Here is a 23,259-nt window from a genome sequence, read left to right as displayed (position 1 = left end):
TAAAGAACAAAATAAGAAGTTATCTTTTGCACCCTTGTGGCAGAATCTGGAATGATTTTTGTCCAGATCTTGGAAAAGGCCGCATGGAAAGCAGAACAGGCCAGCTGCCTCGTGCCTCCAAACGAGCCAAGTTCCACTCTAACCAGTGGTCAGAGTCTTGCAGAAAAGAGCTGTAGGGAATCACCGCTTGGAGGAATCAGGTGGGAAGCTTGCAGGCTTGGCTAGTAGGCCCTTGGGCACAATTAGATTGCTTTGCAACCTATCCAAATGTCCCCAGGTGGCTGGATCATTAGATAACATTTCCTAAAGCTCAGGAATAGATCTAGAAACCAGATCAGTTGTCTCATTTTTCTCATCTGATGCTATGTCCACTTCAGCTGGCACCACCAACCACCTGACTCATTTCAAAAGTCTCCTACTAGACTGCTTGCTTGCTCTGTGACATTTTTCATCATCACAGTATTCCTTATCTCTTGCCAGCGATGTGACATCTCCTGCATCACCTGTTTCACTTCCAACTTCTTCATTTCCTTTCACCACCCATCCAGATTGAGCCAATGTTTGCCTCCCTTTTTCACCCCGAGCTTGTTTTTCCTTTGTCTCTTTTCTTTTTGGTGCCCCAGACTGAGAGATGTGCTTCATTTTTTCTTATACAGGGAAAAGGGAATAGCAATTGGATTGTGCTTCTCTATCCTAAGCACTTTTTTCCAATTCCAAACTAGATCTGGCAGAGCGACACTCTCCTACAAGTTTTCTCAGGCTTACTCAGTGTCTCACAGGTCTTTTGGTTGTGACCTGCCTGCTGGCCTTCTCCACTAGGCCCACTAGGCCTGACTTTTCCACTTATGGCCCGGCTTCACACCACTCTGAGGCCTTTCCCTGTGGTAACTACTACAGAAATCTACAATAAGCCTTGTAATCAGGGCTGCGTGGCTTGGGCCAATCTGTTTAAGTTGCTTATCCTTTGCATTTTGCTAAGGTTTAGAAAAAAGAGTTAAGGATAAATAATACATAAATATGAGAATTTTAACATATCAACCAATAAAAACAAACTTTAATTATTCCAAAGGCACTTATATCACCAGGTAATAAGACAAAGACATATGTAGTTGTATTATTAACTGGTGATATAAGTGCCTTTGGAAGAAGTATTTAAAGTTTGTTTTTATTATTTGATATATTAAAATTCTTATATTCATGTATTACTTATCCTTAATTTTTTTTCCTGAACCAATCATAGGTTTACCGGTGAGTAATCTTATCTTATCTTAATGTAGACTTTGTATGTTTTTAATTATTTGTATTTTTTATCTGGAAGCCACCATGAGTTCCAGCTTTGGAAAAATGGCAGGGTATAAATAAAGATGATGATGATGATGATAATAATAATAATAATAATATCTGTATTCCTGCCCAGGCATAAAGGATTTTACTTTATCTATTGGTTCTTAGACAGACTACAGCTATGCAGGCCTAGCGAATATGCAGGCATCTCCCTTCCAGTCTTTCACCGATACAGTTTACATTTTAACCAAATGTTAAAATGACCAAAGGAGTAAAAATGATTCAGACTATATGCACACAAATCACCTCAGCCAGTAATTAGCATGATTCTATTTCACACACAATTATGCATAGGGACCCCTTGCTTTGTGGGTCCCCAGTTCCGTTCCACCCTCTCCCAGGCAGCTCTGTCAAGGTATGGCCATTTGAAAGGCTCCATCTGGTATTCCACTTCCTATGTAGTTTGGGTGATTTCAACCATACCATCACACACAACAAAGGGAGTCTGTGATGGTATACTTAAAATCATCCAATCCCATGAGGAATGCCCCCCCCCCACCTGCCACCAGATAAAAGTTTTAAAGACTATATAATGTGCCTGGCTATTAATGTCAAGTTTGCATAGAGGCTAATAATGTTAAGCTTCCATAGATTTCACACCAACACCGTTTTGTAGCATTTCATCAGAAGAGTCCGTTTACAATGCATTTAAGTCCATTTAGTTTATCTCTGTATTAACAAAAGCTTGGACCCAGCCTGTAGTTCTGAGAACAGAAGGACCCCTTCCATGAGTTCAACTTTCCATCAATGAGCAGAAGCTCATTGTTTTCATAGAACCAAAAGTTAGGATCCAAGTTATTGTCTCCTGTCTGTAAACAGTGTTTGAAAAGTCACCTCAATCAACCAAGCAGTGTTTCACTTCAGGAGATCAAAAATTAAATAACAATGGAACACTTTTCAGTTTTATATATTGCCTTCACCAACCACAGCATCATTACTGTAACCTTAGCACCACAGGAACAAACAGTATCCACCCTGACAAGAACACCAATTTGGGTGCCTGCCATACCAGACACTGAAAAAACATGAATGGGAACTGAGCAAATTTATTTATTTATTTATTTCAATTTTTATACCGCCCATAGCAAGGCTCTCTGGGCGGTGTACATTGGATAAAAAAATATATATTTACATTCAATTTAAAAACCACCTGATCATCAAATCAACAATTTAAATTAAATCAGAACGAGGAACAAATTCATTTGTTGATACCCCCAGCAGAGAACTGCTGTGCTTACAAACTAGAGATGGTAAGATCATGAGCGTCAGCAGGAATTTTTCAGTGGTGGTAGCGGCACAGTAAAACAGTGTATGGGGGCCAGGCTAGTTTTTCACAAAAAAAAGTGAGAATAGCAACTATACATTTTGCCTCATATCTCAGGCTCAAAAAATGCTAAAAACCTTTTTAAAAAATGAAAGCTGGAGATGTGGAGATTATGGTTCATCAGGGTATGTGTGTGCCCCTCCTGTGGATGCCTATGGGAATGACTCCTGCTCTGCAACTTCAAAATTGGAAAGGTCAGAAGAAAACTGGGAGATGAGCAATATAGAGTCCACAGTGCAAAATAAAATTAGGTATTATAGCCAATGTGGGAAAGGAGATGGGCCTTGTTCCAATGTGAAACACAAAGAAGTGTGATAAAAGGTCACTTCTCATATCACAAAATCCTTAATAGGCTAAGGACCTTACACAAGTATCTACAAGTGACTCAGACATGAGTAAGACACTGGATTTTTTTTGGTATACAAGTATCTCACCCACAAACAAACACAGGTATAAATCTCCCTTTGTTACAATTTTCCTCATAAATGTGTCACAAACATTTCACTCTTGCAAGATGAAATTTTTAGTTTTCACTCTTTGGATATTCTTTCAAAATTACCAAGAATCCCACAAGAATCTTTTATCTAAAGAAATGAGGAAATTGTCCCTGCTGAAGTGGGGAGGGGATGAGAACAGAAATACCATTGGCAACTGTGGCGCTTTCCTATGCTGACACTACACATAAAAACCATAGGGATCAAATCCTACACATAAAACACAGAGACTTAGCCTAGCCAAAGAGTGTGCTTGCTCCTTCTGTAGAGGGTGGTTCATTTTCACCCCTTGGTAGCAAGTACGAATGGGGGAGAAATTCATTTTATTTCCATTTTAATGTGAACCTAGCTTATTAGTACTTTTTGAAGCACTATGCCAAGTGAAATGCAGTTACCCTTAGAAATTTATACTTCTACAAATTTTGCATATATATATATATATATACACACATAAACGTGTTAGGAAAAAGTGAGCACAAAATGCATATATTGATGAAAATAACTAAAGTGCCCTTGCAAAATGCATGTATTGCTTGCAAAAATTGATATATTAGGAGAAATTCAAATGTGTTTGAATTTTTATGCAGACTTTAAAAAAAAGTTTGTAAACTGATGCAGAAATGGGGTGAACTGAAGATTGGAAAAATTAGAAATTGAGAGAAACTGATATTGAGATATTCATCTGTCCCTAATAGCAATGGGAACATCATTATATGCAAGCAGGGAGTGACCTAAAATGTCTTGCTATGTTTCATAAGTGATCGTTCTCCTCTCTTTTTCTTCTTTTTGTGCAACCGCTTCACTGCTGCCCTACAGTTCCTTCTAAGCTCATTAACCTTTGACTCACAGATGCTCCAGTCCCTCTAGCTGTGATTTACGCTCAGCAGGATGCCTTTATTCCCAGAGTCCTCTGCTCATGTACTCATGCGCCTGGGCCAAGGGAGCCAGTCACTGCAAGGATCATTTGATTTCTCTTGTTATCAACTTGGCAATTAACAAAAGAGCTCATGATTGCTGTATTGACTGGTTGGGAGTTCCATTTTTCTATCTTAGCTATCTCAGCCCAAGGAAGAGAGGGCAGAAGGGTGGGTTAGTGGTATTTATTTATCACTACACCGTGTTTTGTGTTTGTGTTGCCAGAGGAGGTAAGGGGTGATAATGGCACAGCAATCCTTGGACATCCAATTTCCCTTATCAGGCCACTGAATAGAAAGGAGGCCGCAGGCCACATTAATTAACAGATACCAATCAGCTGTCACGTGTTGTGTGTGTGCGTGTGAGGTCTGATGGGTAGGAGGGAGGGATCGATAAAGCACTGGGGAGGAGTACCAGGAAAAAAAATAAGGGGACAGCTGAAGAGGAGTCTGGGACACCAGGGAGATGAGCTACAAATCCAACCCTTGTTGGTAAGGCTACAGATAGAAAGTAGCTAGACTTGACAACTAGGCTGCAGTGCTTTGCCCTGAATGTATGTGAATAACAATAGACATGCCCTTTTAGCAAGGTGATTGTGCTCTTCTGTTGCTATTTCACATTTATGTAACAAGAAAATTATGCTCACAAGTTCTACTGGAGACCTATAACTATGTACCACATTGGCTTCTTAGGGTCAATTCATTTACACTGGACAATGCCCTAGTAAATGACAGAGCTCCCATTCACTATAATGAAGAACATGCTGGCTGTTGCTCATGGGAGTTGTAGTCCAAAACATCTGAAGGGCATCAGGTTGGGGAGGACTGGCCTAGGCAATGTGAGGACACATTTAATCTCTTCTAAGGCTGTGCTATGGTGATAGTTTTGGCTACCATTCATCCCTGTCCATAGCCCCCTCCCTCGGTATCACCAAGGAGGGCAATGAATTCATGGAGGTTCAATTTTGGCTCAGTGAACTAACTGAGATCAGTGCTATTTAAGGTAGGAAGAAATTATCTGGAATAATGGGCAATAGGTGAAATAAACCCCAGTCTGTGGTTGACATCAATTATTCAGGATGGTTAAATCCACAGCGCTGTAAGAATGCCAAAAGAATGTGAAGTAGCTGTAACCACTCAGGAAAAAGATTTTGGTTTAGTAGTACCCACTGTATTCACCTATTGGTAAAGAACAGGCAATAAATAATAGTAGTAGTAGTAATAGTAATTGTAGCAGTAGTAGTAGTAGTAGTAGTAGTAGTAGAAACCTCTCTGATGAACTTAGTGCTTTGGCACTGAAAAAGGAAAATTCAATGTTAGGACGAATAAGTATTAAAGGAACTGAAAATAAAAGGATTGATATTATATAATACTATTATAAAAAATCTGTGGTGCAACCACATTTACAATACTGTATGCAGTTTGCTTGTTCCTTTTCAAAAAGACATCATGGAGCTGGAGAAGGTATAGAAAAGGATATCTAAGAGGATCAGGAGGTTACAACATTCTTCCTATAAAAAGAGGCTTATTTGGCTGATCTATTTTGTTAAGAAACATATGACAAAAGTCCTTGGTCAAGCAGTGAAAATAATAAGCTTCAGGTCAATTTATTTTATTTTATTTTTGTATGCATAAACTGCTGCTGCTGCTGGCCACTAGCTTATGTGGCTTTCTTTAAAAGATTAAACATCAGAAAATACAGAGCTATCAATGGTTCTTATCTAAAATATACCTCCCTATACTGCTAATTACCCAGAAGCCAGGGTCGAACAGCAGGAAATGGCTAGTAACTCCATCATGCCCTGTTTTTGAGAGTGCTGGACTAGAATGACTTTTGGTCAGATCTAGCAAGGCAGTTCTGTAGAGAGAGGTTCTCAATGCCTTCTTAACAGCTCTGAAACTGCCTTTCCCTGGGGTGGCACTAGCGATGGGCGAGAATTTAGATTCAATTCACATTTTAAGCCGAATCTATCAAATTCACACTTTCTGAAACAATATGAGAACTGGAACTGATTCATCCTTCAAAATGTGCATTAATTCAAAATTTTGCAATGCAGTCCGATTCCACCCCCCCAAATATTTACAACAGTGCATATATTAGGAGAAAGTGTGCATAAGAATATGTGAGTGAAAATAATATGCAAAAATGCATTATATGACATTAGTCAAAACTGCTAAATTCGCACTAAAATGCTGGAGAATTTTCATGAGGATTTTTAAAATAAAAAATCGCAAATGCTGCAGAAACGTGGAGAACTGAATTTAAGATTGGAAAAAATGACAAAAGAGAGTACTGAAACGGACAGATCTTTCCATCCTTAAGTGGTATGCACAAGACCCAACTGCTGTGATTTGCTGTATCTCAGAGAACAAATCCAAAAAATTATTAAAAGTAACTAACTTCCAGACCACTCAGGTTCACATTCCAGCACTGCAGAATCTCTCCTGTGAGAGAGTGATCCTCCTGATGTTGTTGGACTACAATTCCCATCATTCAGTCTTCACCACTGACCATGTCACCTGAGGGCCACAGGTTCCTCAGCCCTATGAGAAAATTGTTGCATGCTCCATATTGCTCCTAATAAAGCACATTAATTCATTTCCTCTCACACAGAAGCACATATCAGTTTCTCTTGGCAGCATCCCAGCTGAACCTCACACATTCCTTCTAAAACCTGTAGTAGTTATACCCATAGATGTAGAAACCTGTTCCTTTTCAGACATTTGGCAGCAGGAACTACCAGAAATTTCTTTTGAGAGAGAACACCATTTGTGGCAAGTGGAGTTCATAATCTGTTAATTTATTATCATCTCTGTCAACCTGGAGGGCCATTAGCAGCTGTAATAAAGAGAGATGTAATTATAGGATCTGAGGCCACTCTAGACACAGCTGCTGTCACTCCACTAGCCATATTTCATCCTGCGCTGGGCTTTCGTCTTCCCAGCAAGAACAGCAACAAAACAGTCACCCTGAAAGAGCCCCTGTCATCACCCCTCAACAGACGTCTCCTCTTCCTGCAGAGATGTGCGGTGAAAGGGGAAGCAATGCACAAGTGATTAATGCGGGGGCAAAGCATGAAGAAAGGGGAGTCCTATCTGGAGGGAAAGGACTACAGCCTTGCCAGGGAGGTAATATTTGCTGAACACTATGATAATTTTTCCCCTACACCCAATTGGGGAAGAGCAGCTTTAAGAACTGGTTTCATTTGCTGACACAACTGAGAAGAAATTTGTACTACAATGGTATTTTATACAGAGCTCGGAAAAGCTACTTTTTTGAACTACAACTTCCATCAGCCCAGCCAGTATGGCAACTGGATTGGGCTGATGGGAGTTGTAGTTCAAAAAAGTAACTTTTCCAAGCTCTGATTTTATAGGTGCTGGCCCTTGACCAAATAAAGAAATTCATTTATTCATGCAGTAGAATAAGGAACTAGTTGAAACTTTTATACACATGTATGTGTATGCACATGCACAGATGCCCACACATACACACTGGTTTCAGTGATTTTACTGTACCAAATCAACGTATCTCTCTAATATTCAGGATATTAGGACCTAAATATATTGTTACCCTTAGCTCAGGTCTTCCCTTTCCATCACTTTTTTTGCTTGCTTTTTATATATTTTTATATCAACAGGTGGTCCAAATTTCTGCATTAAAAGAACCAAGGCTCCTTCCAATCTGTCACTATTTGGTGGGTGGGATTCAATTGGATATCGGCAAATGCAGGTTGCACAATTAAAATGGATTTGGCACTTTTGTGCAACAAATTTGCTTCCAAAAAAGAAAAAAAATCAGACTTTTTGTGCTAAGGAAAGTGACAGGAAAATGCACTGGAAACAGTGGAAAGTATAGGATAACAATTGCTTGATGTGATACATAACGTCTCTGCAAATAAACTAGAATGTATGCTCAATAAACTGTGAATGTTGTATCACCTGCCCACAAACTTTGCACAAACAAAACAGGATGCATGCTCAATAAATAGGTTGTCTAGATCCCATGTCAATGTCCAGATTGTTATGTTTTATTATGATAATGAACTGTATGGCTTAGGTAATCCTAGAAAAGGCAGTGGTGGAAAGAGATATAAAGAAAGAGATTCATTATGCACTGATGAGACTATTGTTGAGTAGATGCATGTCAAAAGATCTGGACTGAATCTGCCTATGCACCTAATTGCAAAGGAAATACATTAGACTCACCTCCCTACCACCCAAGCTGCCTCCAATTTAATTTTACCCATTCCACAATTCTCACACTTCTATGCACCAAACTCAAAAGAAACCACTTTTGTTACTCTGCCTACACCATTATAATAGATGTGTAATAAACGGATTGTACATATGGGACTCTTAGCACAGCATTCAGAAAGAAATATAGAGTTATGTGTATCCTCTAAAGATGCTAGCACAAGGCGGAAGTCAAGCACTTGAACACCCAAGCAAATTGCAGAATTTTCCAACAGTGGGAAAGTATTTCACAAAATGGCACACTTTAACAAGTAATGAGACAGAATGTGATCAAGTGCTCTTCAGTGAAATGCAACCACAGTCTGCACTGTAATCACAAAAGTAACAACGTATTATCAGGAGAAAATGTTTTGCGTCTTTCTAGGCAGACAGATATATCACACTTTCTGATCTGCCTGGAAAATGTGATACCTCCACAACAAGAGCTCCAACTGGGCAAAAAGTGTCTGAAGTGAAGTGGTCTTGCAGACTGGATCTCATCAGTATGGAGACGGAGGCCTGAGTATTAATAAGTCATCGTCTGCTGCAGTTAGCTATTATTCTTCTGGTTAATTCTTTCCAGCAGCTGGGTTAGTGGAGCAATCCAGGCTGGGTTCCCTTAATCAGCAGCATTACACTGTTTGTGCTGAATCAGGACCTGGTAGATTGTGCAGCTAGTGAATAGGGTAATCCCCGATATACCAGGCCTACTTCAAGAAGAGCACCGCTGGGATTAAGATTTGCTGAGAAATAGTATCCAAAAGACTGACCTGCTTCTCCAAGTACCTATCTGCTTGAATTTTTCAGGTCAAACCTGAAGCTCTAAGATAATCACAAGCATCTAAGGATACACTAATTTACACAAATAAATCAATAACTGCATTGGAATTCAGGGTGAAAGCAAGGAGTCTGCCGTAAACTAGCAGAAGCCCTCTTGTAACCTCTGCTGTCTATTGAACTCAGGTTCTCCTTGAGGCTGCTTCACACAATAAAAGGAGCCGCAAAAAGCAGATATATGTGGTCAATGTTCCTTCTTGTAACATATGAAAGCGGGAAATCACATATCCTTCTGTGGGGAAAATGCACAAGCTCTCTTTAAACACATCCAGAGCACCAACAGAAAGTTGTAGCAAGAGTGCACACTTGCCCATCAACTTTTTCTGTCTTCTCACAACATGCAACAAGAGAAGTGGATCCCTCCTAGGCTGCTCACTGGTTAAAGATCCCCATTCCATTTTTTATTCCAGTTGAAATTTGTGGGAATTAAGTTGCAAAATCTGGGATTTTTTAAAAAAAACACAAATTCAGAGCTCCTCATCAGGCAGTATCAGCTTCCCTACTGAAAATAAAAACCAGTGCGCATGACAGTAAGTAACTACAGTAGTTTTCATCTTAGATTCCCCTTCTTACCTGGGATGTGCTTTGCCCAACCAATGATCACAACCAGTTCTCTGTCTGCCAAATCACAGAGTGTGGTCAGTGCTTTAATGTCACTTTCTGGCATTGTAGGATCAGGCATAGCATAAATCTTCTCTGGCTCTGCCACCAGCAAGTGGGAGACAATCTTAGTCACTGCAAATTCCAAAGCAGAAATTAGTATACACTAGTGATGAATCCATGCAAGTTACTTGAAACTTCACTTTTGAAATAATGGTTAGAGTGTTTTTGCTTGGGAATTCTAGGAATATAAGGAAGCTGCCTCATACCATATCAGACTTTGTTCATCTACCTGAGTTTTGTTTATTCTGAGTTCTCAACAGGTCTCCAGAGTCTCAGGCAGAGGTCTTTCCCATCGCATGTTACTGATCCTTTTTTAACTGAAGACCCCAGGAATTGAACCTGCAACCTTTTGCATGCACGGCATATACTCTACCACTGAGCTACAATATGTCCCTGATCCTATCTCAGATATTTACATCTGTTAATTACTGATGTACCTAAGTATCCTTTGCAAAGATGTAACTTCCCTATCTGAAATCTCTGCATATTTTAACTGATAATTGTTTTAACATGTGTTCAGGCTAATTAATATTGATAGGAAGCTCACATCTGGACATTTTCTGGATAAAACAAATGGGAACACTTCTGACATGGGGTGCAGGAAAAATGGCTTAAATGGACCCCCTATGGAAATGCAAATGACCCACGATCCATTTCTTATTTCTGCAACAAACAAGTGGCTCTTGCAGCATTTGAGTCCAGTAGCCCACACATGGAGGGTACCTCAGCCTGTTCTGATCACTCTCTACCCCTATATGTAACTGACTGCTGACACTGCAGGATCAGCACAGACTTTGCAATCTGCATGGCTTGGCTTCTTTTCCAGCGATATTAATTTCTCCACTCTAAACCAGAGTGCAAGTAGCTAGGCAGACATTAGTATTAGATCCACACGCAATGAAGCAAGGCCTTCCAGAAAACTAAGAGCCATTGCATTTTTGTAGGTGTTTCAAAGTGTATTAAAGCAACAAGCTCATGTATCATACAGGTACAGGCACCACAGAGCCTGACTGGCTGCAAGTCCCTGTTGAGTGTAAACTCAGTGGCCAGCTGAGGATTACCTCTGTATAATGTGTAAAATGGCCCACTAATAGATTCTGGTTGCAGCATATTGTCTCAGTTTCCTAAAGTACTTTGAGCAGCCTCTCACAAAGTGAGCAAGAGAAAAAGAGGCCTAAAACTTAATCAGATGACAGACAACCAGCAGGATTATGCAAAACTGGCAAACCAACTCAGCGAGATCATGGTAGACCACCATCTCCATGTGCAAGCAGATTGCTTATAGACTGCGAGAGGCCAGGAGCTCCCTTAAGCTATTTATATGAAACATTCCCCTCTCTTTCAGAAAAGTGTAGTTATGAAGATAAGAGTTGAAGGATATAGCCTCTGATGACCCTAACCCATACTGTATAACTGCGATTTAATTAAGACAGCTGAAAACTTGTTTCCAGCACAGTCCCAGGAAAGTGAGCATTTGCCCCAGGCAAAAGAGTAAAATGCTGGCACCTACGTGGCTTTTTGGCTGGAGGAGGAATCTGTAAGCTCAAGTAAGCGCTGCTCTCGGAATCCAGCCTTCTTTTGTACTTTTGCCGGCCTCCACGAACTCGATCCAGGCGCACTCCTGCAGGCAAAAGAGGAAGAAAATCCTAAGGATCTTGTAGCAGGGCTTTGTTGGGGAAGGGAGAACCAGAGAGCCTTTTCTTTAACAGATATATTCAAAGGCACATTTATTCATATGTAACAGGTTTATTCATATACACATTTATGCACAATTGGGCTGTAATTTTAAAGACCCTTACTAGAAAGTCAGCTCCATTGAGCTCAATGGGATTTACTTGTAGACATGTTATGCTATGTTAGCATTTATTTCTAGGCCGCCTTTCAGCCAAAAAGGCCTCCAAGGCGGCTCACACACAAACAAACAGAAAAACATAAATACAAATCAAAACAACACAAACTACAAGAATTCAAACCAACAAAATCATAACATTTCTAAAAAGCATCAACAGCTAAAAACAAAAAGCAGTCATCATCATGGTAAAGGACAAATGTAAATGTACTGCCTCCAAGTCAATTTTGACTTATGGCGACCCTAGGAATAGGGTTTTCATGGTAAGCGGTATTCAGAGGTGATTTCATCATTGCCTTCCTCTGAGGCTGAGAGGCAGTGACTGGCCCAAGGTCACCCAGTGAGCTTCATGGCTGTGTGGGGATTCGAACCCTGGTCTCCCAGGTCATAGTCCAACACCTTAACCACTACACCACACTAAAGGACAGTCCCCAGAAAAAACTAAGAGCAGGGGGCAAAGCAGCAATACATCTCAGTCTACAGCTCCTCCTGATAAGGGCCAGGCAGAGGGGTGGGGCAAGGTAGGTGGAAAAGCTTGCCCCTTGATGGTCCCAGCACAGTCTCACCCCTGCAGCAATGTTTAGGATTATATTGACAATAAAGACAAAAACCAATAAAATTAACTGACAGAACAATCTCCCAATCTGTCACACTAGGAGGGGTATGGATAGGAACCCCCCATGTATGCCCCTTAAAACAGGGTGCTTTTGGGGCAGGGAGAGTGCAGAACTGGGCCAGGAGAAGATGCACTAAATCCAAAGCTGGTCCAGCTATCAATAGGGATGGTCAAATCTGTCAATTTCAGGTTCTCTCAGTTTCTTATTTTTCTAATCTTTCAGTTCTCCACATTTCCAGATCAGTTTGTGATTTCTTTTTTTTTAAAATCCTCTTGAAAATTTATCAGCATTTTAGTGTGAATTTCTCCTAATATACACATTTTTGCAATTTTGCCTTTTTGCAAAGCAATTTCCAGTAATTTTATTTATCTACTTATTTATTATTTTATTTATATCCCGCCCTTCCTCCCAGCAGGAGTGCAGGGCAGCAAACATAAACTCTAAAAACACTTTAAAACATCATAAAAACAGACCTTAAAATACATTAAAACAAAACAACATTAAAAACATTTTTTTAAAAAGCTTTAAAAACATCTTTTTTAAAAGGGTTAAAACATATTATTGAAAACTTATTAAAATTTATTGAATTTTGAATGCTATTTTAACTAATATATGCATGTTATATGTATGTGCATTTTTACTCCACACCTTCGACAGCTCTAGGAAAGTTCAGACTAAAACCTGGAGCGGATTCCATTGCCCACTGACTTGGAGCCACTCGAAGCATGGCCAGTAGCCATGGTTCTCCATGGTTCTGCCCCCCCCCCCCGGCATCTTCACTATATGTGTGAGGTGGGAATGTCTGCACAGGTCTAGAGTCAAGTGTAGTGATCATTTTCATCAACATGTCGCACCCTTCTCATAGCATACGCTGGTTAGCAAATCACAGTAATTCCTGCTACAAGTCCCAACAGTGTAGTTGATACAGCAAAAGGGAAATAAAATAAAAAAATAAAGAGGGAGGTCTACACTATTTTTTACCAAGGAGACTTGCACACATATAAGCATGTTGTCCTCAGTGCTTGGCTGCGAAGGTGGCTGCACAGGTTGCAGAGGCATTAGACACCCTCAATCAGATTAGAGAAACACAAAAGGGCTTAAGTGCATTAAAAGAGATAAGCAAGAGCAAGAGATGCAAGGAGATTTACCCTCCATCCCCCCCTTTCCTTGCTGAGTGGATAGGTCTATTCATCCAAGGACTTTACCTTGTTAATTTCAAAGGGAAGGCTCTGTTCTGCTCCTGTCCCTCCATACTGTTTGACACTCCCTTCAGGCAAGCACTTAAATAAGGTCACAGTTGTTGTTTCATCCCAGCAGACATCACCATAGACAGTGTTAAAGAGACAGTGCGTGCAGACTAACCTATGCGATGGAACAGGCGGTCCAGGAATCTCTAGGTGGTATAGCAGCACATCTCATGATTCACTATTATTTATATACTGAACCAACAGCGCAAAAGATATATCAGTGCATGATCTCTGCTCCAAAGACCTCACAATTTCAGTGTGAACAGAAACAAATGCAATCCAGCAGCTAGGCAGTAACATGCAGCTGGAACCTGTACTATTTCATCAAGTGTTATTAGAATAATGAAAAATATAAACTTGTTTTGTTAATGAGAAAGGAATGAGATAAACAAGTGCCATATAAGCTTTGGGAAATGGTGCCAACCAACCTAATTTGGGAATGGATGAGGTAATGCTAAACGGCCAGGGGAGGCGGGGTAAGTTCCACTTGCTGGGCCATAACACTCAAGCGGCTCAGCCCTTGCCAACATCACTAGGAGTAGGAGAGAGACAGAGGGCAGGAAGGTTAAATATAAAGGGAGAATGACTAACAGTTCCTCATTCTTTCTTGCATCAGTGGTGGCGAACAGCTTTTCCCAAACAACAATGATAAACAGCTTCTGAATCAGAAGCAGTGGGACCAAGCACATTTTCCTAGGCAGCTGTGATGAGAAGCTTCTCACAGATTATGAAAGCAGTGGTGACCGGAAATGCTGGAAAAGAAGGAGATGAGATGATATGGGAGGACGAGTGGAAGATTGGCGGTGGTTGTGATGCAAGCAGAGGGTGTGGGATGGGATTCAAAAAGAGTTGGAAGTGCATCCCTTTCCAAAAGAAGGGACCTCCCTCCAGGTAGACTCTGGTTTTCCAAATATGGCTGCCATGTTAAGGATCCCTTTGGACGCTATTTCACAGGGGATGTTGCAGAGCAGCTCAGCTATATTAATGGGGGCAGGCTGGGTAGGGAACACAGTGTCTGAGGTGGGCATAGGCATGGCTCTATGGTTCATAGATTTTGGTGCAACATAAGGCAATGATCCTGTGTGAGGTATGGAATGGTGGGTTATACAGCCTGAATCACTAAGCTGAAAGCCAGATATACAGTAACAACAAAAGCCTGTGGTTACACCCTCTGACCTTTTGATCCTCATTGTGCTTGGAACCTGCCCAGCAGCTCAACCACATCTTCTGCCCTGGCTTCTTGGACCTTGGTTTGCCTGCACCAGAACTTGATCCCCAGCTCTGGCCTGTCTCAGAGTCAGGTCAAAGCCTGACAGGAAGTAGGTCATATAACACTCTGAGATCTGGAGTGGCGGCCTAAACCTACACCCAAACGATTAAAAGGACCTGTTGGATTTGTGACCAGAGGGCATTAGGGTTAGCATAGCATCAAAGATGGACAAAAGGGGTGCCAGATGTTTGTACCTGAATGTTTTTGATGGAGAACATTAGCTTTCAAGGGGTGCAAAACGCCTCCCCCAATTCCCTATGTCTGTGTTGTGTGTGTATGTTGTATCTATTTGCAGCCCTCATTTTAAAGGCTTCTTCTTCTTCTTTACTATGTGATCTCAGCTCACCTGGTGCAACCTTTTTACCACCAGTTTGAATTTATGAATGGGAGGCAAAGGAAACAGGATGGTCAATAGGATAGACCATGCATGGGTTCTTGACGGTCTTAAGTACATTGAATGAGTTCACCTGAAAGCTGCAAAAATTACTCTGTGCAAATGGCCTAACTTTGCCAAGCCCCAGGGCCCTATCTGCATGAATGAGATACAATAGAACTCCTTTGCCCAAAGCGACAAGACAAATACATTCAATATGTGAAGAAACATGAGCTTCTAGGAAAATGCAGGAGAATCTGTACGGGTAAGGTAGATAAAGAAAGCCCAGTTGGTGAGAGTTGCATTGATAGAGAGGAAATGGTGGGGGTGTGATGACAAAAATAAAAATCAGTTGTGAGTCTTGAACAGAAGCAGAAATAGAAGTATGATAGATATGCTAAAGTTTACAAGATACATGAAGATCTCAATCACAAATTTAAGTTGCAGCAATTATTCTGCAATTCATGCTGCCTACTTGAGTCTGAGGTTTGACAGCAGCACAGTGACAGCAATAAATGAAAATGCCCTATAGAAGATAGACAGAGACAACTAGGCAAAATACACACATAACAGCACAGTTAGGTCACTTGCAACTGCAGCATGGCTGCTGCTGCTGCTGCTGAATTAAATGTATTAGTCACTTGATACCCGAAGGTCCCCAAACGACTTACACAATGTTAAAATAAAACAAATAAAACACACTATAAAAACATAACTATAAACAACGACAAAACAACAGCAATGTCACCCCCACGTAGCCACAGGAAGGTTTGGCAGCATATCAGAAACAAAACATCATCTCAATCTATCAAATGCCTGGGAGAAAAGATACACCTTTACCTGGTGCCAAAAAGATATCAATGAGGGTGATCCTCACTGGAGAGCATATTCCACAAATGGGGAGCCACAACTGAAAAGGCCCTCTCCCTTGTTATTACCCTCCGAGCTTCCCTCAAAGGGGGGTGGTCCTGGAGAAGGGCCTCAGAGGAAGGGTCTGGGTAGGTTCATATCATGAGAGGCATTCCAAAAGATATTGGGGTCCTGAGCTGTAAAGGGCTTTACAGGTTAAAACCAGCACTTTGAATTGGGCTCGGAAGCATATAGGCAGCCAATGCAATTGGAATAGGGTAGGTGTTATATGCTGTATTCGCCTTGACCTCATCAACAATCATGCAGCAGCATTCTGCACTAATTGAAGCTCCTGAACCATTTTCAAAGGCAGCCCTAAGTAAAGCACATTGCAATAATCCAACCTTGAGGTTACCAGAGCATAGATTACTGTAGCTAGGTTATCCCTGTCCAGATGAGGATGGCAGCTGGGTCACCAGCACTCTGTGCCACTGAAGCTACCTCAGCAGTGGATTGAGGAGACCCCCCAAACTATGAACCCCCGCTCCTTCAGAGGCAGTGTGACCCCATCTAGAGCAAGAACCACCTTCTGGAGCTGGCCATCCAAGTATTGGGGGTGGGGGGGTGAAAGAGACGAAAAAACCCAACCTCTGATTTCAGAGGAGGCAGTATTATTTATGGAAGATTTGGTGAATGGTGGAACACCAGTACTGGGATTGTGAGGGAATGAAACCGAAATGAAATGATGTAAACGCAAGTGATGAGGGTACTGGGCTGGGCATACCTGAGATTGTAGATAATGGTCTCTGGCAGACCCTCTAGGCTGAAGCCTAGGAGATCTTACCTTACAAGATGCCTGAATGAGAGATTGCCTGTGAACTATCTGTGAGCTGCTCTGAGCATTAGATGAAGACCACAGTTATAAGAGAATTAAAAAATGCCTGTTTTGGGATATTTCCTCTTGAAGGGGATTCTATTTATGTGCTGGTCACATGTTAGCTGCCCCTGTTTGCCAAGGACAACCCCTTTTTTCCCTGGCCTTTGTCCCTGATAAATTAGTGTTCCTATATTTTAACATTTTGGATGTGCCTTTTTAAAATATTGTTCCTAGTGCTGTCATTCTTCAGAGTACAGATCCCTCCTCAAGAACACTAGAAGTTAAATCTATGAGTGAGTGGGTGGCAGGAATTGTATCCATTGGCCGGTGCCAGTTTGAAAGCATTCCGTTGACCTACCAGGCTGGTATTGATTCGGGTTTGTTCTTTGTCTGCAAGCCACAGCTTTTACCGATCTGGTTTTTGCCCTCTGAAAAAATATTGATATTAATATTGATAATTTGAAAGGAAATATCAATAAAATATTGATATTAATATCAATATTTAAACCATGGATTTTTTTTAAAATCACTACATAACTGGGGAAAATCACTACATAAAAATTTAATCAGTGATAGCAAATAAGTAAATTAATGGAAAATTTGGTACCAAATTTGAATTGGGTGGAATTCTGGCACATTCCTAGTGGATGGTAGATACATCCTGTCTCCAGCACACTTTAGGAGCGGCTGGCACAGAGAGGCTATCACATAGAATCATAGAATAGTAGAGTTGGAAGGGGCCTACAAGGCCGTCGAGTCCAACCCCCTGCTCAATGCAGGAATCCAAATCAAAGCATCGCATACCACCACTCTCCAAACAGCAGTGTTGCTGCTGGTTACTGGGACACGATGGCAGCAAGGCAGGGGCTATGCAGGTGCATGCCAGTTCTTCCACACAGCCCCAACCTCCCTGCCCTGCCCCACCCTAGTAAGTGGCAGCAATGCTGCCATCAGGAGGGTGGTGCTGTGGCATTGTCCTCCACACGATCTGCTCCTGGCACATATGGAGTATGTGTGGGCATGAACACTAAGGTGCCATGCAGTGCACAGCCTGCCCACTCACACCCTACGGCTTTTGATCTATGTTTTGTATTATTGATAACATTATTGTAGGATAATTTTTTCTAATATATCTTTACTCAGAATAATGACTTTTGAAAATAGGTGATTGAGACATAAAGGTATGCAAGTTCCTACTCTGCTTGCTGACCCTACTGGGGAAAAAAAGAGGTAAGAATTTCCCTGTTGTGTAGTGTTTTTACTTTCTAGCTTTATTTCCATTTATTTTCCTTTCTGGAAAAAGAGCTTCTGTGCACATCCCAATAATGAAAACAAGTTGTGTTTGCCTTAGATCCATCTTTACTTCATGCCTTGAATAAGGCTGTCAATTTTCCAACTATCCTGTTGGTGCCACTCATGTCCCTGAAGTCCTTCCAACAGATCTATGCCAGCACCAGCCCTCCACAGTATGAGAGCTGTTCTGCTGATTTGTTTGCACTCTCTGCATTTCTCCAGTGTGGCCCTGCCAAGAGACATCTGTCCAACAAGTTTGAGATCAGATGTCCCCTCACTGACTTGATAACATCAGGCTTTGGAAGTTTTTTTCTTAATGGAAGTCAAATAATTTCAGCTTTTGTTTCTCTCTCTCTCTAAATGCTGGATGTAGGCCCAGTCTGTCGGAAGTAAAAATAGCCAAGTGTGCAGAGGAGGTAGCACAAGCAATCAACTTTAGTTTCTTTTTTTCTTTCCTGGAGACTAAAAATACCTTTAAAAGCTCATGAAGCAAAGACCTAGACATTGAGAAATGCAGCCTAGGCCCAATATTAGCTGTCATATTGAATTTACAGGCTATGCATCCTTTTCAGTTGGGTCCCTGTGACAGGGTAGGTCTCCTGACCTATTTATTTATTTATTTATTGTATTTATATACCGCCCCATAGCCGAAGCTCTCTGGGCGGTTTACAGTATCATTCTGTATCTGATCCCTGGGGCACTGGGTACTCTGAACATATGCCATTTTGTGTGTACATACGTGTTTAAGAGTTTTTCTGCATGATCAGTTTAAGGAGTCCCCATTATGCTTCTTTTCCCAACCTGCTAGAGAGGCATTGTTGTTTACAACTTACTGTACCTTGCATCACCCAGCCATGTCTTTCTGATACAAAGGTGGTGCTTTTTGCTGCGAGGACATGTCTGGCAGCCTTGTAGATATGAATTCAAGTCCTGTTATTTAGTAATGCTTGTTATAGTAAAACATCTGGCCTTATTTTCATCTTTTGGTCTTCCTTCACGATGTACAGTTGTGCACATATGTATGTGTGTGTGCCCACACACATATATGGCAGAAAACATAACTGAAAAATTGCTGCTCACAATCTGCTGCCTCATTCCGTGTCTGACTGCTTGAAATAGTTCCACTTATATATAATAGTCTGCAGAACTAAGGCTGCGGTTTGTGCTGGTTTAGTTCAGTCCTACTTGGTCACTATATCCCCCCATCCCACCCACTTGTCAATCATCTGACATCATTATGAAAGCATATGATTGACAGGTGGGTGGTCCTGCTGAAATGCCAAAGTTGGCCCACAAGGTGGATGGGGAGAAAGATCTGGCCCACCAGGCAAGTGTCCCCACTCCTGCCCTAAAAATAGATTGTTACATGGGAGAGGATACAGATGAGCAAATCCTAAATTAAGCACCCGAGATGCTGGCAATGGGTTCATTGTGATAAAAATTTGATCTTAAAACTAGAGATGGAGCAGTCTATTTCTAGTCCATATCAGTGTTGCATGTGTTCATTCAAAGGTCCATTGTATCCCATTCCCACATTAATCTGTGAATGTTTTTTAATCCACAAAATGCATATTTAGATACAAATTTTCTCTATGTACACGTTTCTAATCATTTTATCCTGAAATAATTAATTTTAATGCATATTGGTACATTTTTGAGTCAATGAGTCTATTGCAAAATTAGGACTTCCGGGAAGGGTGACTTAGCCTGTGCCTGCTTTTGAGACGGGCTCCTGCCTCAAAAGAAGCTTATTCAGATATATCAGTCAGTTTTTTCTTTTTTTTTTGACTGATTAAACTTCTCCCGGGTAGGGAGAAACGAAGAGATTAACCTCAAAGCCTATTTTTGTTGGGACGACCAGATCTCATTAATTTATGGGACGAGGTCCAGCCGACGAAGGTGGGACGGATTTTCAACAGCAAGCTCTATCTGTTAAAGCGAACGTTCATCTTATCTTCTAAGAGAGAACGCACTAACAGGCAAGCACCCTTCTTTCTATATTTTTCTTTTACTTGACTTAAATTGTTGCTGTTTAAAAGAGATTTGCCAGATTGATCGGTTTTTGACATCTCACTGGGGAGCCGTAACTTCTCTCTGCTACGCACTAATTAATAGCTTATCTCTGTTTTTGTTGCAAAAAGCTGTCCTGGATTTGCATTCTAAAGATACACACAGAAGAGGGATTTCTATTCCAGATTTTTATTTTGAAAAATATTATACTGTTTTGAGACTACTCTCTTTTTGGTCTATTTTATTTTGACGAATCTGTTTCTTGACGATTGCCATTAATTGCTTCGATCCTGGGAACTGCATTTTGTTTACTTAACCATTGGAGAGATAAGGCTGTCTGCTCTGTTTATACTGTGATGTCACCAAGTTTGGAGTATTAACCCAATTGTTGCTGAAATAAGAAGTGGTTTTCCTATATTTTTCTTTTAAAATGGCAATTAAGAAAGTGGCTGAGAATCTGGAAATAACTATGTTTCAGAGAATAATGAATGAGATTGAGATAACGAAAATTGAATTGAGTAAAATGAAGCAGGAGATTAAAGATATAAGGGTCCCTGTGAGAGAGGTGACCCTGGAAGGGGTCCCTGTGAGAGAGGAGACCCCGGAGATTGGAATAGGGGTCCCTGTGAGAGAGGAGACCCTGGAGACTGGAATAGGGGTCCCTGTGAGAGAGGAGATCCCGGAGATTGGAACAAACATGGAACAGGAACAAGATTTGGAGTCTATGGACTTTAGAAATAAAATCTATTGTTTGGAACTCAATGTTATCTCTGAAGAAATTAATGAAGATTCTAGAGATAAAGTTATCAATGGCATGGATTATCTTCTGGACTGGAATGATGTGATGGAGCCCAATATAGAGAAAATCTATGGAATTAACTGCAGCCATGTGACAATGGAAAAACTTTTAAGAGATGACCCAGTGTATTTTGAAAAAAAGAACAGAGATATGATTTTACAGCAGTATTTCAGCAACTTATTCAGAATGGATGGCAAGAAAATATTTGGGATAGAGGTAATTCCCATCAGACTCTTATTATATGACTATGGCTTTGACAGCAAGATTATTATGGAATACTGATAATGGAAGATTGGATATTGAAATTACTGGACTTAACAAGATTACTGAAGATGGAAGATGGAAAATGGAACTAATAGAGATAATAGAACAATGGCTACTGAAATTACTGAACCTAACAGATTCTGATGTGATGGATTAATTGAAATGTTTATTTTGACTATGGTTATGACAATAAGATTATCATAATTAGTAATGAGATGGATTAATCGATATGCTTATCTGGAAAAAAAAAATTGATAGATATATTTCTTAAAGAATTGAAACCTCTCTTTGACTTTTTGTGGAAAGAATAAAGTAATGTTTATGAGATTTGATGATTAAGTAAGATAACTACTGGAGGAAAGTGATTTTATAATATGACTTAAGAGACAGGATTGCTATATATTATAGACTTATAACTGATTTGATCTTTGACAAATGGGAAGTCAATATTTTACTCTTTATTTTTTATTTTTGTTTTTTTTTTTTCTTCTTTTCTTTTTTTCTTTTTGTTTAATTATTTTTGATTTTGTTTTTTGTCTTTGAATGTTTTATGATTTTGTCTTGTATGTTTTATGAAAATCTGAATAAAAATTATTGAAAAAAAAAAAAAAAAAAGAGTCTATTGCAAAATTAGGAAAAGTGTGACATTCTATTTATGATTACATTCTGACTCCCGCAGAATCAACTGGGAGGTGATCAGGTCCATTTTCATCAGCATTCACAAAAACAGAATTCCTCAAGTATCCCTACTTAAGACATATTAGTATCATTACAACACAGCTTATTTTTAAAACAAATGGCCTTTTAGTGACAGAACTTTCCTCCAATTGCATTGTTCATTTGAAGTGTTTAGAAAAGTAATATTTCTGGCATGGGCTAGAAGCAGAATACTCTATAAATACAAAGCCATTAAACCTCATGCAGCAGCAACCTGATCGGGGGCGCCTTTTAATTTCCTGACATGAGCTGGCCACTAACCCAATTACCCAGAATCCCCTGAGGAGTCCTCATCCTTCCCAGGAAGCACAAAGAGAAAGCGCAAGCATATTGCATGGATGTCAGCAGAGCTTTCACTGAAATCAAATATCTTTTAGAAAACACATAGAATGGAAGTTAGGAATGGGGGAAGGGAATCACAGGGAAACATTTGAGAGGGAGGGCAAGTTCTAGAATGGTTGTGCTCCGTGGAATGATACTTAAAAGAAAAATAAGAGGAAATTTTTACCTATTCAAATCGACTTTTTTAGCTAGTTGTTTGGATTGTGGAAGTCAGCATAATAGAAGTGGATTTTGACTGTGTACGGTTTCCTGTTCAGTTGCAGGGTAAGAGAAAGAGCTTATATTTTTTTCTGACTAGTCCTCTCTCTACCTCTAACAGCATCATGGCATCTGAAGCTTTTCCTAGCATGGAGATGCAGTCAATTGGAAAGCATCATCTAGTGAAATTTGGCCAATTATGCAAGTGTTAATCAGGGAAGCCTTGCAAGGTGAAAAAAAGGTGTAGTATAGTGAATTAAAGAGTGGCTGGATGGGAGGGGGGCATTGCTTGGAGGATGGAATGAACTGTCTCCTTCCTGGATGGCCCTCCATTATTCTGCAGTATTCTGTATTCTGCAGGATAAATCCTACACTGGGCAGAGTTGGACTAGATGACTCTACGGTCTTTTCCAACTTTGTAATTCTATGGGGAAGTCTATTGGAGGGTGGAAATTTGGGAATGAACACTTGGGATTTGCTAGTTAAACCAATTAGTAGGTTTGGGATTTTAGTAGAGCAACAATGGGATTATTGGTATCATGGATATTAAAGAAAAAATTGTTAACTGGGATCTCAGAAGTCTCTGAACTAGTGGTTAATACATTATTTCTCTTAGTTTGAAATTAATTTTTGTAAATTCTTGTTGCCTAAACAATTTGCCTAGCAATGTTTGCTTCATGACTGTATTGTTGACTTTAATCTTGCAAAAATATTAAGAGAGAGAAAAAGAAAATATATTTGC

General features: G+C 40.3%; 1 protein-coding gene across 11 annotated transcripts in view; it reads right to left on the bottom strand.

Moving 5' to 3' along the window:
* Positions 1-23,259, bottom strand: part of ESRRB (estrogen related receptor beta) — a 258,747-nt gene that overhangs the window by 3,670 nt on the left and 231,818 nt on the right. For 10 of the 11 annotated variants that reach the window (XM_061611810.1, XM_061611807.1, XM_061611809.1 and 7 more), the window contains 2 exons: positions 11,323-11,433; positions 9,723-9,884 (listed from right to left, as the gene is read on the bottom strand). In XM_061611810.1, the coding sequence (XP_061467794.1) occupies positions 9,723-9,884; positions 11,323-11,433 (273 nt within the window). Of the gene's footprint in view, positions 1-9,722; positions 9,885-11,322; positions 11,434-13,483; positions 13,529-23,259 lie in introns of those variants that run through there. The other variant, XM_061611816.1, reaches the window with a different exon arrangement.

Source organism: Rhineura floridana, chromosome 2 (genome assembly GCF_030035675.1).
Source record: "Rhineura floridana isolate rRhiFlo1 chromosome 2, rRhiFlo1.hap2, whole genome shotgun sequence".
In the NCBI taxonomy this organism is placed as follows: domain Eukaryota; kingdom Metazoa; phylum Chordata; class Lepidosauria; order Squamata; family Rhineuridae; genus Rhineura; species Rhineura floridana.
Note: the sequence above shows the minus strand (reverse complement) of the source record. Positions and strands in the feature narration are given on the sequence as shown.